We start from the raw sequence: 18,787 nt of genomic DNA, 5'->3' as shown, positions 1-18,787 counted from the left end.
ATCAATAAGTCGGGTACATGATTCCAAATGCAAGAAGCTTATTCCATTTTTAAGAGCAAAGAAGAAAACCCAAGTCTCCACACCTTTTACTAGCAATGGTAAGGCCTTATATATATATATTTTTTTTTGCCGACTCCAAGGCGTACGTTCAACTTTGGCTTAATCTACATTAGTTTGGTATTTGGATTTCCAACAAAAGTGTTCCCATCACAAGAAATACTGTGACGGCAGCACAGCACGGGGGCCGATGGCCCTCCTAAATTTTTGAAAGATAAAATTTTACTATGATCCCCACAAAAATTTAGAAAAATATATTTAGCCCCGTGTTTTTCGCGGTCGCCGAAGATGTCCTTGAACGGTACTGTTTTTGATGGTCTGCAAGAACATTGTGTCAAATCATTTCACTGGGGGATTCATCCGGACCGTCAAACACTAGCTAAAGGACAAGGAGAAGGAAATTTTCGTAAGGTTCAAGCCAGTGAAACCAAATTGTACCAACGAACTAAAGGACACGAATGGATCCATTGGAAAAATTTTTTGAGTTGTCTACCAACCGGCTGATGGACGCAGTTTATGATGTTAAAAACTAAAAGTGACCTCCTGACTTGCATAAACAACTACACGAACACCACCTACGCTTAGAACTTGATTTACTTCATCTTCTTTTACAATGTGGAGAACGCCAACAGCGAGGTAGAGTAATGAAGCAGGTCTTTCACCTCATGATCCGATTCAGATGAGCAAATTCAGAGAAAAAGTTAACACTGAAACCGTGCCAAACACAGTGCGAGAACACTAATTTTAGAACTCAAGCATCACCCGCGGCCTAGCCATCACCTACCATACGGAAAGCTGGCAAGTTGCAGCTAGTGAACCAGAAGAAGAAGGACTTTGGCATTGAGGGAGCTCACAAGTACAGAACATGCAGAAGTAGATTACACGGCCCTTTGTGAAGTAAAGAACAACCCTTCCGTCGTAGGCCTACGGAACAGGCTTCCAGTTCCTGACAAGTTTTATCAGCAAAGTGCTTTCTGGCACATTTTCTAAAATAAAACTTTCTTTTGTTTGTCACGTCAACAAAACACACGCTACCATTTAGCATAAAGAATATAATATATAAAATTGCTTTGAAATGAATTTATGATTCTTCACTGGTTAGTTTACAAACGTGTAAAGCTATTCTTCTAGTGTCAAGGTGCAATGTAGGTTTTATCTTTTCAAAAATTTATTTTACATGTGACACTTTGTAAGACATTAAATAAGATGATAAAATCACATATGAGGTCTGCATATTCACTAAGTTTACATATTTGAAGTACTAAATATACTACATATTGTGTGCTCACGGTCACTTTCGGGATGCATCATCTTCGTGGCAAAGAAAGCTCGCAGAAATCTATGGCAAGACTTTCCAAGATTTTGTTGATTATGAGCTAACCATGGTGGCCGACAAAATCTCGGCAGAAAACTAGAAAGGCACAAAACATTTCTTCTCATGCGTTTGAAAGGCCTCCAAAGTAGGGACAAAAGGGGTCAGGACAGGGGGATGCTGGAAGGATCAGAGCCAAATTCAGCACACACAAAACATGCATAGTGTTGGCATTCTATTAAAGTGTTAGAAAAGTTAACATGTTTGCACATGCGCAAACGGCCCCACAGTCACAAGGGATGGTCTTCATGCATGCCACGCGTCAAATGTCTATTGGACGAGCCGTCCAGATGGGGTAGCTCCAAGTGGCATGTTCCAGAGAGGCCTTTTTTGCCCACAGTTTTAGTCTAATTGTTCTTGCAAAATTAGCGGTGATTTAGTCATTTCTTAAGTTAAAGAGGGCTGGGCATTGGACCGAGCTGCATGGACCTGTCAATGAATCTGCAAAGGTTCAGCAGGCCTTGATGGGCTCGAGATTAAGCGGCCCGTTGGACCCAACGATCTGTCTTAGTACCTCGATTTCAATCGACCAAATTAGATCTAGTCCATCAAAAGAACTTTGTTTTTGTCAGATTTTTGACTCCACCTTTTTTCCATTAATCTCTAGTTATTTAATTATATCTAAGGATTTTATGAAAGTGGAATAGATCCAATATATAACCAAAACTATAACGATCCACTCCTTTTCAGTGTAAATTAATTTCTATCACTAAAAAAAATATATACATGAATTTCGGGACATAATAAAACTAGAAAATTCCTCCTTAACTATGGATTATAATGACTTTATGTAGTTTAATAAACTTCTTTGAGGGCATCCAATAAAATGAGAACCTCATATAGTTAAACAATCCCCACCGTGTTAAGAGCCCGTGAACTGGTCCAACCCAACCCATTAAGTAAATGGGTCTGCCTAAGCTCGATGTCAATTTCTCGACCCTGGCCCGGTCCTTTATGAGCTGGGCCCCTGACTACCCGGTTCGATGCCTAGTCTTCTCGTTCTTATCCGCTTGTGCCAGCAAGCATGCAACTTGCAGTCGCCGAAGAACCTAAACGAGGAGTCCCCACAATATGGTGTTCGTGGAGCAACCATGGTCTAGATCTCACTAGTGCGAGTAAGTCCATGTCATGGTGGTCGTTTGGTTGGCAAACCAGAACACCCTGTTCTGACCCTATAGAAAGGGTGCTTATGAGACGACTCCACTTATGGTGAATGCATTTCTAAAACCCAGTCACCTCATAAGACAGAAAAAGAAGAAAAGGTTGTCTGAATGATGTAAATGAATTAGATGTACCTAATTATCTATTTGTTTATTAATGGGATTCCAGTTTTGTACAAAGTTTCATAATCACATCCAAATCTGAGGTTACGTCTGACTAAATCTTTTGTTAGGACCCGACTCAATTACATGTAATGTAAGTTTTGGATTTTACGCTAGCTAACCCCAGTTTGAATTTTGAAAAAATGAATCTGAATCCAAATCCAGATCCGAGTACCTAAAATATGGTTAAGCAGGATTTGGAAAAGGATGGATCCATCCCAAATCTGAACCATTGAGTCTATTCCATGTGTAAATTGGAAGAAGGCAGATATGCTGTCACATGTAAAGGGCGTACAACCATTAGCCAAAAATGGTCTCTTGCTTACAGGAAATCAATAATCCAATAAAGATGATGCCAACCATTAATACCCTTGCGAATTATTGAATGTGTCACATAATGAAGGTTATCAACAATCACTTTACTCTTTCTGAATTGATAATTGTAGTAGGTGTCATGTCCCTTGTCTTCCTTTATATTTTTTAAGAAGATGGTATCATGCCTCTCACGGATAAACTTGGACGTCACTTTTAAGTATTCAATTACCAACTTGATGTTGAAATAAGTGGCTATAAACAATCTCTGGCACATATAATGCACATCAAAACAAATTGAAAGAAGCATAAAGAATGCCTAAAAGGCAAATAAAATTAGCACCACCATTGCAACAAACAAAATATCAAATCAATTTAAATACAAAACTTCTTGTTGTAACGGTTGGTGGGCAAAGATCTATAATGGCGAGAGAGGGTGGCTTTGTGTCCCAAGCCATGAAAAACAAAAAGAAAACCATTGCACGGCAGAAGTCAGACGGAACATCAATTTCATATATATATATATCTATATATATAAAATTGTATTGGCAGGTGGATAGTAGATATTATTCAGGGGGCGTACATGTTTATATGCACATATTTATGTGGGCATCAGCAATTTTAGGAAACCTACTCACAAAATGTGGAAGTAAGCAAGTACAGTTGCTAATAATCATAATAATTTTAAATGTTGTTGAGAAAAATCTGAGAATGGTCCTAAGTAAGAAAGAAAAAAAAAATCAAGACATAAATGAATCAAAATCTTTTTTACATTAAAACAAAGTTCCAAGAGCTTATCCTTAATAAAGGAACAATGTTGAACGCAAGGGATGATTCAACAACATGCTCTATCAAACGAAATCATTGGTAGACACCAACTTTTTGGGTGAGAAAAAGCCACCTTAAGAAGCATTGAAGCTGTTTTCCATCTCTCATCCTTTGAGTTTAGGGTGGTTTTAAGATTTGATTGGATCTGTAGTACAGATATCAACTAAAGTATCATGTTGTTATAGTTTACATTTCAAAAAACCAGACTGCCAGCGAGATGACCAACTTTTTAATATATGATTTGCTACATTAGATTAATTTTATCATAACTAAGCCCCCACAAATAATTCATTTAGCAACGGAAAGTTGATGCGTCTTAGTTACCCAACCAGCTGCTTTTTTGGTTAAAAGTCAAAACCAGGGAGGTCACATTCCTGCTTGCTTGCCCCCACACGCACGGCTGCAAATGATTGATCCGAAATTGAAAAAAGCTGCTCTGAACCTTCTTCTTCTTGACAGCCACTGCAGTTCGTGAGCTAATGGACGACAACATATACGTATTTTATATCCGTTGCAACCCATTTTAAATTTTTCTGACAACTGGGCCTGAACCACACGGAGGGGTAGGGTTGCAAGCGGGTCAACTGTAGTAGTCTAAAGATCTTATCCATTTCTAGTGGATCAGATCCGATTTTGATCAACCTTTTAATGCACTTTGTTGCCACAAAATCCGACCCGTCTTCTTTTTAGATTTGTAAAAACACGATGCATTTTAGTGATGCAAAAGAAAAAAAAAAAGAGAGAAATGAGTAAAATACGAATTTCCTGAGAATTTTTAAAAAGTTTCTAGTTGAATGTCTTTGAGTTCAACACTTGTGCACGAGGCGTTTTTCTTTGTGTTCATAAATAGTCCAGATAAGCTGTAATTTTTTCTTCTTTCCAGTTTTACTGGCAGAGACCGCTTTTCCTTCTTTTCCGCAATTTGAGTTTCACTGTGAGGCTTTGGCCAGTTAGGGTTCTACCCAAGAATCCCTAAGCAAGTAAGGTGCATCCTTTGCTGGTCCAATATAGTGAATTCTTGCCTACTTAGATTTGTTTTTGTTGAAAAAAAATCAGTTTTTTTTCTTCATTTGCTATTAAAAATGGCTAAATTCTAAGGTACCAAAAAAAAAATTCAAGTTTACAACTTTGTTGGAGAAGTTTATCTGGACCGTACACCCATGTATCAAACATTTAATCAAAAAATTTGTTTTTACCAGTTGAAGAACTCCTTTTCTTTTTCAGCCCATTAAACGCAGTACTGAAAGTCTCTGTCTGGACCCGATCGAATCCACTATGTTTTATTTGAGATGTGTATGGACTCTAACAATCGGGTAAAATAAGATTATAGTTCCCATGAAAATTTCTTCACCTCCTTTTTTTCTCAAGGACGCGTGAATAGGATCGGATTTCAATTCTATCCAATTCTGTGAACATTCATAAGATGAAACGCAGACGCGGTTGATGGAGTTCAGGGCAGCTCAGCCTCAGAGCTTCATTTAGCTAAATGTATAGCACATCAGATCCGGATCAAATTGGTACAAGCGAAAAAGCTGCAATAACCGCAGAACCATATCCGATCTGTTTACAGACCTCTATTCACGAGTCAACTCTATCTCAGAGAGAAGCATTATTTTAATTGTATGTCCTTATGGTGACTTTCATGTTTGTAGACGTACATATATTTCAAATGGTTATTTAACTTTTAATTTTCTTTTACTACTAAACATAAACATACAGTTGCCTATTATTGGTAGTCCCCTAAGGTATTGGTACAGCGGATGGGAAGGGGTTATAGGTAACTAGCCTTTATTTCAAATCTATAGGGCATCAAAGAATGAAAGAGGGGCATGACATGCAAGTTGAAGCGCAAAAATGGCAGAATCCCAAAGCATCTAAAGCAAACCCGACACTTTAGAGGGATAAAAGGGTTTTTGGCCTTTAGTTGGGTGATGGGTCTCCCTCATTCACCTGAAATTACCTATTATTAATTAAAATTTATTAAAAAATAAACGTGTTTATCATGCTTACTTTTTTAATTAATTGCAACTTCTTTGATAAATCGAAGGAGGAGGCAATAGCGATCAGTTGGCGGCCGCCTTAGAGGAGGAGTAAACAGAATATCCACCAGCTACAAGAATAGTTGTACTCCGAATATATTGAGCTGGATCGTAGAATAAATGACACCAAACTAAAAAAATATTGATCTTTGAGAAAAAGATGAATGTTTCTATTCAGTGGCAGGCCAAACAAGAATCTACATTATGATGAGACGCCGGTTATTGTTCGACACTGTAGATCTATACCATTTCTCGAACAACTGTAAACCAGATGACACTTGTGTAGCTCCGCCCGTGGTTTCACTCGTTAATGATAAAAGGTGTGTAAGACATCAACAAAATATGTTTTCTCACATTGAGAGCAGGCATTTTACCATACTATTGGAAAGAAAAAGGGGAAACAAAGTGGACAAAAGTTAAAGAGCGGAAGGCTTGAAACTGTGCGGGAAAGATTAGGGGCGATTTCTTTTTCGTTTTTTTCACCAGATGGACCAACATTCCTTAGAAAACACTACAATAACCTACCAAGTGAACATGGAGGAGTCAATGGGTAGGCCCATTTTGTGATTGATCGTACACCCGCATTAAATTTTTAGTTACTTTTCACTTAAATTGTTTTTTGCAAGCTTCAACTTTACTCCACAGTATAAAGGACAGTGGTCTCCGAGCCCCTCTTATACGGAGGGAGAGAAATGGTAAATGCATATACAAAAATGGGTGATGAGAGAGATATTGAAGGAAAACTTGCCAGATTGTCCGTACAATTGAAATGGAAACTATGCCGAACTCTTGGCTTAGCTGTGTTCATGATTTGACTGAACAAATCTGTTGGTTGGACCATTAGAGTTACAGTTTTACGGATGGTCAAAGAAGCCAACAGAAAAGCAGAAGAATAAAACAAAGGAAGTATAAAGATAATGATCCAGCCTTGGCCCTTGGCCCAGTTCACAGCCGATGATACCCTTTTTTTGGAACAGTAAAGGGAAGAACTTACAGGCTAACAGCTGTAGGCAAAGCAAATGTAGAAGAGTGGAAAAAACTAGAGAGAAAAAGAAAGAAGTTGTTGAGCCATTACTTCAGACAGCTTGTAGTGAGTAGGTGCGTACTGATTTCTCTGTTTCCTGGCGGGGAAGGGATGGAAAAGAACAAAAACCTAGCATTCGGCTTAGCATTCTAGATCAATACATCGCCATACTGGATAAAATCTACCTCTCTGATTTGGATGGGGCCCATGAAATTGACATGCTTAATTCTAACCATTTGACCTTTCATGGGGTAGAGCTCCACCACCCTTGCTCTAGTGAAATTTTCTTTGGGTTCAAGAGTATGGCTTAATGTCTCACCCAAAGAAACAAAGGGGTTCCCCAATGGAGCAATTCAAAATATAGACCTACTTGCAGATCAAGACCCAAGTCACTTTATGATCCTTGTGTGGGTTCACGAAAGGGAAGAGGAAGTGAAGACTCAACGCACCACCACCAAAGGAAGGGCATAGGTCTCACACTCTACATGATCCCAGAAAGCGATTGGGATTCAAACTTGGTTCATCTGTTCATCTCATTGAAGAAGGATGACAACATTGATGGTGATTTAAAACCTCATTCTTTCTATTTTGCCTATTTTTCCTATAATTTCTATTATTAGCTGCCGTGCCTTGTCTTTCTTCTAATATTAGGATGAGAAGCATCCCTCCCATTCACTGCAATCATTTTCTTTCGGATCAATTGAAGGTCCTTTTCGATCAACTCACACTGCTTTTCTAACCACAAGTAGTCTCCCCCGGCGTTATTAATATCTTGGTGCCCATGAGCGCGTAAACAGCCTCCTTAGAATATCGGCTGATGCCGCTGCATATATCATTTAATATATTAGTACATTAATAAAAAAAAATATGTTAAACATTTCTACTTAATTTATTGCCCTCCCACACAGAATCGATATAGGCCGATGCATATAAGATGATGGAGCATATCATTTAGGTCTGCAAGATGAAATGGAAACTATTGTTTGCAGCACTGGTCTCAGCAGTATTAAATTCAGTCTGCTTCTCTTCTAGTGTCAAATTTTAATTGGACCTAAGTTTAGACCTGCTTGAGCAGATCATGGTGGCCGGTATCCAGCACAGCAACAGCAGGATGCTGGACCCATCCCGTGAGGGATAGCTGCCCAACTCTCTATAGGAAAATACATGGCCCTGTCGGCAGGTGGGACCCCGGCACATTAAGTTTTAAATAAACAATCTCTATCTCTCTCGATAAACCAAAGTAGGAAATCTAAAAAAACGTACAGGAAAAGCAAATGATTGAGACCAAACTAAAGTAAAATCCAGCCGGTTCACCTCCAGTCACGGAGACGTTCGAAGTTCTCGACTTCTAAATGAGACCTACAATATGGAGAAACTTGACCTCTGGTCCTCTAGTCCAAAGGCTTTCTGTACATCCAGAACTGTCACCAAGTCCCTGTTGAAGGGAAAAAGAAGGGAGAGAACAGACCTTCGAGGCCTGTTATCTTTAGGGTTCATCAGCCCCTTCAGAAGCGCTTCTGATTAATCACGGTGATCGCCTTTGACATACGAAAAGCCTGCATCTTCACATGGCTTCAACGTATGGTGAAGGATGAAACGCACGAGCTCCTCGATGTCTTCGAGTTGGTAGGCATCCATGGACATCACTGAAAGGGCGCACTTGCTTGCTTGATATCTCAATTCTATGTACAACATTCACTTGGGGGAGATAACCAGAATAAAGCATGACAAACATCAACGCTTTAAAATGGAGGTTTGACATGTCCAAGCGACTCATTTCTCATCATGGGAGCCAATATATTTACCGACGCTCATGTACGGTATTATAGGGTAAAGAAATTCTCATGTATAATACTGCAAAGTTGTATATCTCAAGAAAATCTCAGCAAATTTTTAAAAAATTTAAAACATTTAAAAAATCTTGAAAATCATAAGAAAATAAAATAAATAAAAATAATAAAAATGCAAAAAACATGAAAAAATGCATATAATATGTATTTTTATCATGTTTTTTCATATTCTGGTGTTTTTTTAAAAGACTGTCGTTTTATATGGCTGACTTATTTTTCATGTATTTAATGCATCTTTTTCAATTAATTTCGATTAAAATGCCAAAGCATAGACGCCAAGTTGGCTAGATAAAAGCACTGCTGAAGGGGCATGCTACCGGTAGCGAAAAAGAAGGAACGCCACCAGCGCCACAAATTTTACTATCACAATTTACCCAGCCACGATAACTCAGAAACAGCCTAGATTTTTTTTTTTCTTGAGAAAATTAGCAACAAAATGGTTGCCTCTTAAAATTATGGAGTTACCAAGTACACGCGATTATTTAAGGGCTGTTGAAACGCTAACTATACGATCTCAATATTTTCCGAGATAGTGATTCATACCCCCACACTCGGTGCAATTCTAAAGAAGGCAGGTTGGTGTGAGCCTGTTCTTCAGCTTTGAACAAGAAGGGAAAACGACTCAGTTTCCTTGGGATGAGTCAAATTTTACTAGTTTAATATGGTCTGTCTACTGTAGTCTTTTCTAGTTTCTTCGAGTAAAACTTCCAACTCCATTGCCCGACCAAACAGTCTTCACGTCACTTTAACCTTGCAGCAAAGGGTTCCTAGTTTTAAATGGTCTGTCTGCTGTACCCTTTTCTAGTTTCTTCTGGGGTAAAACTTTTTACTCCCCTCATTGCCCCTCCAGATAGTCTTCACATCACTTTTACCTTGCAGCAAAGGAGAGACAGCTCATCGAACTCATGACGCTCTCTAACTTAAATGCCCCAAGCAGAACCCTCACCAACTTGCAAGCATAGGGCGGCATCAATCGACATTGAGAGGCCAGAAATAGACTCCACTCCATCGGACTCTTCCAAAAACATCAAGGTCAAACCATCAAAGTGACCCCAACAAAACCCAAGGGTAAGGAAGTGGTTCTTCACATATACAACACCAAATATCTCAGGAGAGGGGGTGGCGGGACCCGTCATGTCCGGTACCCATAGCTCCTGTCGATAGAAGCAACTGCTTGGGGCACTTATACCCCGCCCAGTTGAATTCGTCATATTTTACAGGTTTCTAGGATGAGGACAATTCGAGTGCATAGCAGCGTCCCTCTCCGTTGATGATTGGAGAGGCAGGATGGTGAACTTGTTTCTCCATGACGATTAGCTTAAACTGGATAGGTCCTCTTAGCCTGATAAAAGAGCCGCATTATGGTTGGGAATCTAAAGTTGGTGGCAAAGAATCAAGTGCGATTGGAAAAGAGAAGTTAGGACGTCACCAACAATCTCCACAACCGGATAAGGACAAGCTAACAAGGACCCAAGGTAGGTAATAGTTGCACACCATCTGCCGCCTCCAACTAATAATAATAATAATAAGTTCCTCATCATCCACAAGCTACCATTTATTGGCACGTGTTCTACAGAGCAGTATAATGCTTTTTCACGCCCGTTCAGTATATATTATTTTACATTATAAGCGTAAGTTGGTGTTAATGAATAACCAACATAGAAGCATATCCTGCCCAAGCGCGCAACGGACATGAAAATGCCACATTGAACTAGAGAAGAGGAAAATCACTAGAAAGAAAAGACGGGTTTCTCCCAAGAGACTGATGTCCTGAGCTGCTGCTGTGATGGGACGCTGGTATATCTTGGTGAGTTCCAAATTTTGGGATCGCAGGGCTAGCATTGTCATGTAACAAAGGGGCATTGGCAGCTTGCCAGATGGATGAATGAGTCCATGCTACATTTCGAGGAAGCTTCTTTTTGTGTGGTTTTATTGTCAGTAAAAGGAAGTCCTGATGTCGTCTTTCCCACTAAGGAGGGGAAAATTCGAAAACAGTTTTCACCCCGAAAGAGATAGCCAAATTCAAACGGAATTCTAGGTTATGAATTTATCCCAGCAAGCAGAGGGGAAAGATGCACAACCAACTTTCATTAGGGCAGGAAATAAGAATAATTGTTTCCCCAAGCTCCAAAACAAGTCAAAACTTGAAGGTCTGAGGGTTATGATCTTGGACGTTTATGACAAGGCAGTTTCCCCTAACATTTTTTCTTTTAAAGAGCAAAGTCAACAATTTGCTTTATGAGGTTCTGTAATCTCTCCCAGGTCATAGAGGAAATTCAGAATCATCTTTTTCGTCATGTCAGAAGATAACCGAACTCCAGAATTCATCTATGAAGTTCTTCACTTTTGCCTTTCCTATCTTGTCCACCAGGAAGTTGCAGCATTAATGAGGTTGTCGTCAGCTACGGGAACAGAAACATCTGCTCTCCAAGGCCAATCAGCTATGGGAGCAGACACATCTGCTCTCCAAGGCCAAGAATTGAAAGGAGCTTTTAGTCATCCACAACCTTACGAAAAGAATCCTATGCGCCCTTGAACTCAATCGAGGGGCCGAAGGTATGGACCCAGTTGGAGCAAGCATGTAACCTTGAGCCTTGAGGGACAGAGGGCTGTAGCGGAAGAAGGGTTGGTGAACTAATAACTACAGTTTCTTGCAGATACTACTTCAAATTGACTTCCACAATAATATCTTATGACTAATCTCTATTTGACACCTTCATCTACATATTTTACACAAAATACGCAACAAATAAGAATAAGCCAACAGTAATTCTACTCGTTTGTCGTGTCGTCTTTATTTTCTTCGAGATTGCCCCAGGGAAGAGCAAATTCATCACTATCCACATATTAGCAGGTCTCTGGTCGGTAAAGCCTTCAGTAAGTCAGTGTGCCCATCAGGGTCTACACCCAACCTGACATCGCTCTCCAGACAAATTAGGTATGTTATTCAGTAACCTCTGAACGGATGGGGGTCACACACTTGATCGAATGGCAGCTTAGGTGTAACTCTAAAAACTGAAGCGGCAAACCCGGTACTGGGCAACATGAATTTCACACTCAAAGAGCAGAGAACGTTGTTGTGATCCTACTCTCATTCCAATGTCATGCTTAAAGAAGTATCGACTTTACCCACATACTGTTTTCGAAATCAACAGTTCTCGCGGAGGCATAGAGCACACACTCTTGCCACATCTTCCAAATAAATCCTATTGAAGTACGTCCACTCTCCTCTAACCTTCTCTAATCACCATTAGCAACTCAACAAGATCTTCAGATGGTATGCTACAGCAATAAAGTATAAATAGTCAACCCAAATACCCGTGGTTGACATGCCAACGAGAGTGATACTTTTCTTTATTGGCTAGGTTATGATCCATGCAGCCATTAGATTCTTCATTGATGGCATGTAACCATTTGTCTCTCTTCAACGTTTAAATTCTGTTTTCATCTTCTCACACTTCCCTGACGAGCTACTTTTTACTTATTCATTTATAATCTATCACATAGGTGCAGGTACGAGCGGAGTGTGGGAATGGCAGTATGGGCATGGGCACGCTAGTTTTGAAAATTATGGATACGGGGGTATGGCATAGCGTACATATAAATATGTCCATTATATATTTTATAGTCTATAAAAAATTTCAAAATGAAAGAAAAAGGATGGAAAATATAGAACATATGTGAACGGGAAATAAAAAAGAAGGGAAAATCCAAATTTAAACCAAATTAAGTTAGAAAAGATAAAAACTTTTTAAGTTTTAAAATACAGTTGTACCCACGTACTGACACAGGTACTCAGCCATATCACACATATCCATATGACATAGTTTATAACCAATAAGAAGCTTTTGATACACTTTTATTTTGCAAATTCTCATGCATTTAGAGGCACAAGCAGGTGCAAATCGGCACTACAATGCATTTGCATCCCCAACGGCATACCACTGAGGTGGAAATGTCAAAATTTTATTGCTTCACTGCTATATCATATGGGTGCTCCTAATCAACTGCCACACCCACATCAAAGCAGCACGGCTGCTGATGCGGCTCCAACACGGCTTGTGGTCAGCCCGACCAGACCAAAACTAACCATTTTAGATGCGCACCTGACTAAACTAATCCTAATAAAAATGTTTATAATGACAAATGAATATAGATAAATAAGGCTATTAAAAATTAATAATTATATAACAAAATTATATATGTCTATGTGTGTGCGTAAGTGTGTGTGTGTGTTCTCGCTGCACCCACTTTTTTTTTTTTTTTTTTTTGAAAATTTCCGCACCACCCATCTGACATAGCTTCCTTGCTATTTCTTGTAATTTACTTAGAATAGACAACAAATGCAATCCGGTAACTCTAAAAAACAAATACTAGCAAAATGCCTGGCTATTCAATACACATATTTAGCATTTTTTCATGATATCTCAAACCATGCACTTGGAACCAGTCTGCGATAAAATTGACTGCTTTTCACGTGCTAGGAATCCTACTTCTAATGGCGCCGAGGAAGTCCATAATATAACCTTCGGCACATTGTGAAAAGTTAACCAAGATCTCAATGCACTTATTGGTTATGCACATGTTTCAGAAAGCATTTCACCAGGAAATCCAATGTGATAGCATTTTGATGTCCTAGGTGGTCAAATACTTTGAAATGCTGATGTACATTGGCTTACAAATATATACCAGCTAATTTGTGCATAGATGGTAGGCGACTTTAACTGAAATGGATGTCGTTTGCTCCTTCCACATTGACAAGGTATCAGGTTGCCAATCTAGATACATCATGCATGAAAATTCACTTACGAGGACAATATTCAATGTGGGCTCAAAGTTGAAGCTGCCTAACATCAAATAACACACACACACAACATCCACAATTTCCTTAGCTTATTTCTTCATTTTGTCCAGCAAATATGTCCTCTATCATGTAAATATCTTCTCTCTTACTAATTTATGCTATTTATTGTTATATTTTTTCAGCTATGGAGATTTTATTGAAACTTGTAAATAAATCTATATTATCACGAGAATATACCTTCCCAGCATATAGCCAAGACTTGAGGTAGATAATCATGAACGTGGTAAAAATACTCTAGCCTCCACATAACTATTGCTGCTAGCCTGCTATATATTTCCCATAAGAAATTTTAGCCATTTAAGAAGTTTACATGCTTGCAAGGAATGCCTTGAAATTCAACCTAGTAATGCTTTTCCCTGAACTCATGATCAAACTCAATCCACAGTTTGCAAAAGAATGGTGGAACAATCAGTTGAGACAATATGGCAAATAATTTAACTGAGATCACATAAAACAAAAAGATACCAGAAGGAGAATATGAACCAATACTGTAATAGAAAGAAAGATTAATACATGAAACTCTTACCCCAAGGGAATACAGGAAACTCCCATGGCTGTCGTGGGATTGTCAACACATATGCTGCTATCTTCCAATTTCCACGCAATACAAACATACCTCAAGAGTATCAAGTACAACCCAAAGGTAGAGACCAGTTCAAGAAATGGCGGCATATCATCAGAAAGCAACATACCAAGATAGATGCAGCCAGAGAACGAGGAGAATAATGGTGCAGTGAAGTCCCTTCATCTTCATAAAGAAGATCCATTATGTCCATGCAAACAGAGAGTTTCAAAGAATCCCCAACCTTCGCTATTTCCCTTACAAGGAAAAGATATGACTCAGAAACAGCCCAAATTCAGTGGTCAAAAATGTTTGATTGATGCACTTCCTCAAAAACATTCTAAGAACTTAATTTGGCCCTTTGATAGGGCCAAAGTCATACAGCAACACTTAAAGCTTGATTTAAATAAGGACTTTCAATACAACTCAACAGAAACAGGGCTTTACTATGGACAGTCTGAAACTAGAACAAGAGATGTCAAGCTTATAGCTGGTTCTTTCCAGAAAGCCAAAGGCTTAAGGACAGAAATTTGCCCTGCTGAAGACAAAACCCTACACATGAATTTTCATTTACATATAGCTCCCTTAGCTTCTAAACAAAATTTATTAGTTGTCAGAAAGCAAACTCTCACTTCCAAGGTGGAGAGAGTATAGTGTTAAAATATAAATCCTTCACCAGCACATTGAAGAGGAGTCTCTTAGGATTCCATCTCCTTGTAGAATGTGTTAAGATATTTAATGTCCTTGTAACATGTGAAGAGTCTCCTAGGATTCTATGTTGTAGTTAATATCCTTGTTATATGGGAAGTCTCCTAGGATTCTATGTTGTAGTTAATATCCTTGTAATATGTGAAGTCTCTTAGGTTTCTATGATGTAATTAATGTCCTTGGAGCTTGTGAAATCTCCTAGGATTCTACGATTGGAGACTCTTAGAATTCTGGAAATGGGATTATAAATAGAGGCCGTGCAAACCATTTTGGCTACGGCTTCTTCTCCTCAGTTTCTTCTTGTTTTCATTCTCTCTCTCTCTCTCTCTCTCTCTCTCTCTCTCTCTCTATCTCTATCTTCCTGCGTGAGTGCTGTTTTTTTTTTGTTACAGATATTGGTGCTAGATTTCTATCATATAGAGCATGTCAAGCTTCGAACAGAAAAAAATGAAATGATATTGAACTTTATTCTAGAATTCTTGTACTGAATTTCGTCCTAAAACCCTGGTATTTCTAATGTTGATCTGTCATGTGCATTTTCCAAGTAGAAAGTCAGACACTTACCTGAACTGGTAAAGTAATTCTTCAAGGAAAAAAAATGCAATATTTGCTGCTCCTATCTCAAACCTCAGCACCTGCTACTTGGAAAACCTTTAGATAAGTAGCTCAAAGAATATACTCAAATCACACCTTTTCCCAAATACATCACCTTCATAAACACCATCTCCTGCAAAAGACAAGAAAAAGGAAAACCAAAAGAAAACAATCTAAATAAATAGAGAAAAAACAGTTCGAGACAGAAGATACCAGTAGACTCTAACAAAATCTACAGAAGAAAGCAGTATTTTGGCATAAACAAATGACACCTGAGAAGGTAAAATCAAGAAGTTTCATTTATAAGATGGATAGAATTGGAAATTTTAGCCAAAATCATAGACCAAGAGTCACTTACTGCTTCAATAAAATCTCTTGCAGTGAAATGTTGATCACTGATCATAACATCTGCCAAAGACTTCAATGTCCTCACAGACAGTGGAGAAACATCATGCATCTGACATCAACAAATTCAACAAATACAAGAACCTGAGATCTAGAGAAGAAACAAAGAGGGAGGAAGGCAAACAGAAAAGATTAAATTACGTTATGAAATGGATCAGGCGTAATGAGAATTTTAGGTTTATGAATGCAATGCAGAGTTCACAAATTATATAATGCCTAAACAAGTTCTAACAAAGAGATCGTAACTTTTGATAAAGGTTGATATTTCTTCAAGATGCCTTGCAGAATACTGATAAAGTGAACCGCCTTAGATGTCTTGCATATAATCCATATTATCATTTTCCAAAAGCATGGTGTTGAAAGACAAACTCTTGGCAGCATTTAGCAGCAATAACAGCCATAGTTTTGGATGTTGGTGGCAGCTGCTACATTTATAAACATGTAACAGTTTTGGCAGTTGTGGTGGAGAAAGAGAACAGTACCTTGCTGGAAATCCATATAGAGATGAGTGCAAAAAGCTGCAAATTACTCTCATCCATGGGTTGCAGAAGCCAGCTTGCTTTGTAATTCTCTTCAATTAACCTGAAAGTCTCAAAAAGTTAGAAAATAAGAATAAAGCTAAAAACATATGAACAACATGCCATAAAGTTGAATATTAAATTAAAATTTAAAATAACTACGAAAACCTTTAATAGGACGGACACAGGAGTTACATAAAGACAGGATATGCACAACTATGAAAGTGAAGATAAAAAGTTCAAAGAATCAATTTTTCCTCTATATGTAATAAGCTAAATATGTGATAAAATTCATGCAGCAGCTGCCAATGAACCGTGGCCTGCTCTGACAATAATAAGAAGGGACGGAGTAATTTTTTGTTACTTTTACAAAGAACAAAAGCATTCAGCAATCTCAAGAAAAACATTTAAATTTTGAACCATAAAATCATGCAATTTTGTATATGCTAGAAACAGCTGCTAGTTCTCATCATCGAATGATCAGTAGTACCTCACATGGCTAAAAGGCTGCTCACACCTAGCGAAGTTTTGCAGATTATTTTTCAGTCACTTTTCCAAACAAATCTGAAGGATCCAGTTGGATTTGATAGGTAATTCAACTTTTAACTGATAGAGGATTTTGCTGAACTATGCAGTGTTATGCTAGAATTTGAATTTGAATCAATAAGCTAGTTAGGACATCTACCATCAAATTATGTAGATAAATCAGAAAGAGACAAACCAATAGCGAGTTATATCATATTCAGTGATGCTACATCCAAACTGAATTGAAGAATTTTGTGACAATCTTAGCACCATCTGGTACAATTATTGAGGAAGTGAAGTGATTAATCTGAATCATTGGCGCAATCTATATAGACATGTATTAAAGTCTTATTTAGAAGGTCCAAGAAGATGTAACATGTATGTAGGAATAGGAATATTTTCTTGATTAATATCTCAGAAAACCTTTTATATTTCGAGGCCTTTGGAGAAAAACAAGAGTATCACTAGTCCAATTGGCCACATTTTAATAAGCTCTACCATAGCAATATATTTGACTGTCATCACGCTTTTCATTTGAGACAATTTTCTTTTTTTCTCTCAAAATGTTTAACCGAAAAATTGAACAAATTACACCGCCTCTAGTTGGATATGCCAGCTGAGTGCAATTAATCCCTTCAAGAGAATTTAGCTACTGCTTACATCCTCAATTATAAATGCAGATATGATAAATGTCTTAATCACAAAGCCAAGTGCTGGTAAGTACAACAAATTTCACCGAGGTAGAACCCATGCATCTCCCAATGCATGTAAATGCCAAACCCCAGTCTCATTCCAGGAAATGAAGCCGGCTAGTATGAATCTTCATATTTCAAATATCATCAAACGATTACTTGTTATAGCTTTGATCCACTCGTACACACTTTAGTTCTCCAGAAACAATAATTAGTCATTAAAGATAAACTTCAGTCACATTGCTTTTATTTCTTCTCAGCAATTTCAAGTCATATCATTCACTCCCTCAAGGCGAAAATAATAAAAACAGTAACTGCAGGTGAGAAAACTTAATCGAACAGAGAATGAAATTTATAAGAACGGAGTCATTTAAGCATCAAACATACAAGTTGATTTGTATAAACAAAAGCATTTTACGAACAAAATGGTAAAAGGAATCAAGGTGAGTTGAAACCTATTGCTCATCTATTCAAGAAAGTTTCAAACAGAGCAGAAAGAGACAACGAAAAAGAAGAATTCAGCGAATGAATCGGCATTCCTAGGGTGCATCTTTTTTTTTTTTTATTACGTAGGAGGTCTACTCGGGATTCGTCATGGAAAAACCTCAGATACCCGCTGCATATTTGAACGAAGGTAGAAATAGGTAAACGAATCATGGAAAGAAAAGCTGAGGGAACGCATATGATTCTTGCCTCTGGAAAGAGAAAAGGAAGCGATCGGCGAACAACGAAAGCGCGGTGTACTTCACGATCGGAGAGAGGCGGAGATGCTTCGTGGTGGAAATTCCGCATTAACATGGACGCATCAGAAAAGGTGTGTTGCAGAGAGACAGAGAGAGAGAGAGAGAGGTTTCAGACGAGTACTGTGGAAGAGAGGAGGAAGAAATCCACCACGCGACGTCGCACCATCCGCGGGACCGCCATGACCAAAACCAGCTTCACTCTCACAAAGAAAAATGGAGGGAAGGCCGCTCGTTTATTATACATACAGGCCACGGCTGGTTCCCTCCATGTCCGATTTTTTTTTTCCAGACATCCACATTTTCACTGTAATACCAAAAACATACCTCATATTCCAAATATTCTTGGGAAGCTCCTTACCTTTTTCTAGCAGC

General features: G+C 38.4%; 1 protein-coding gene across 1 annotated transcript; it reads right to left on the bottom strand.

The window, feature by feature from the left end:
* Positions 1–8,264: 8,264 nt before the first annotated feature.
* LOC116262944 (cyclin-J18) lies at positions 8,265–18,463 on the bottom strand (the record flags this gene model as incomplete). Its single annotated transcript, XM_050080163.1, has 8 exons — positions 8,265–8,600; positions 14,195–14,255; positions 14,361–14,487; positions 15,503–15,573; positions 15,648–15,665; positions 15,891–15,989; positions 16,420–16,519; positions 18,366–18,463. Coding segments are annotated over 8 exons (699 nt in total), but the record flags the coding sequence as incomplete, so codon positions are not given.
* Between the last annotated feature and the right edge of the window lie 324 nt (positions 18,464–18,787).

The sequence above is a fragment of the Nymphaea colorata genome, chromosome 10, assembly GCF_008831285.2.
Source record: "Nymphaea colorata isolate Beijing-Zhang1983 chromosome 10, ASM883128v2, whole genome shotgun sequence".
Taxonomy (NCBI): domain Eukaryota; kingdom Viridiplantae; phylum Streptophyta; class Magnoliopsida; order Nymphaeales; family Nymphaeaceae; genus Nymphaea; species Nymphaea colorata.
Note: the sequence above shows the minus strand (reverse complement) of the source record. Positions and strands in the feature narration are given on the sequence as shown.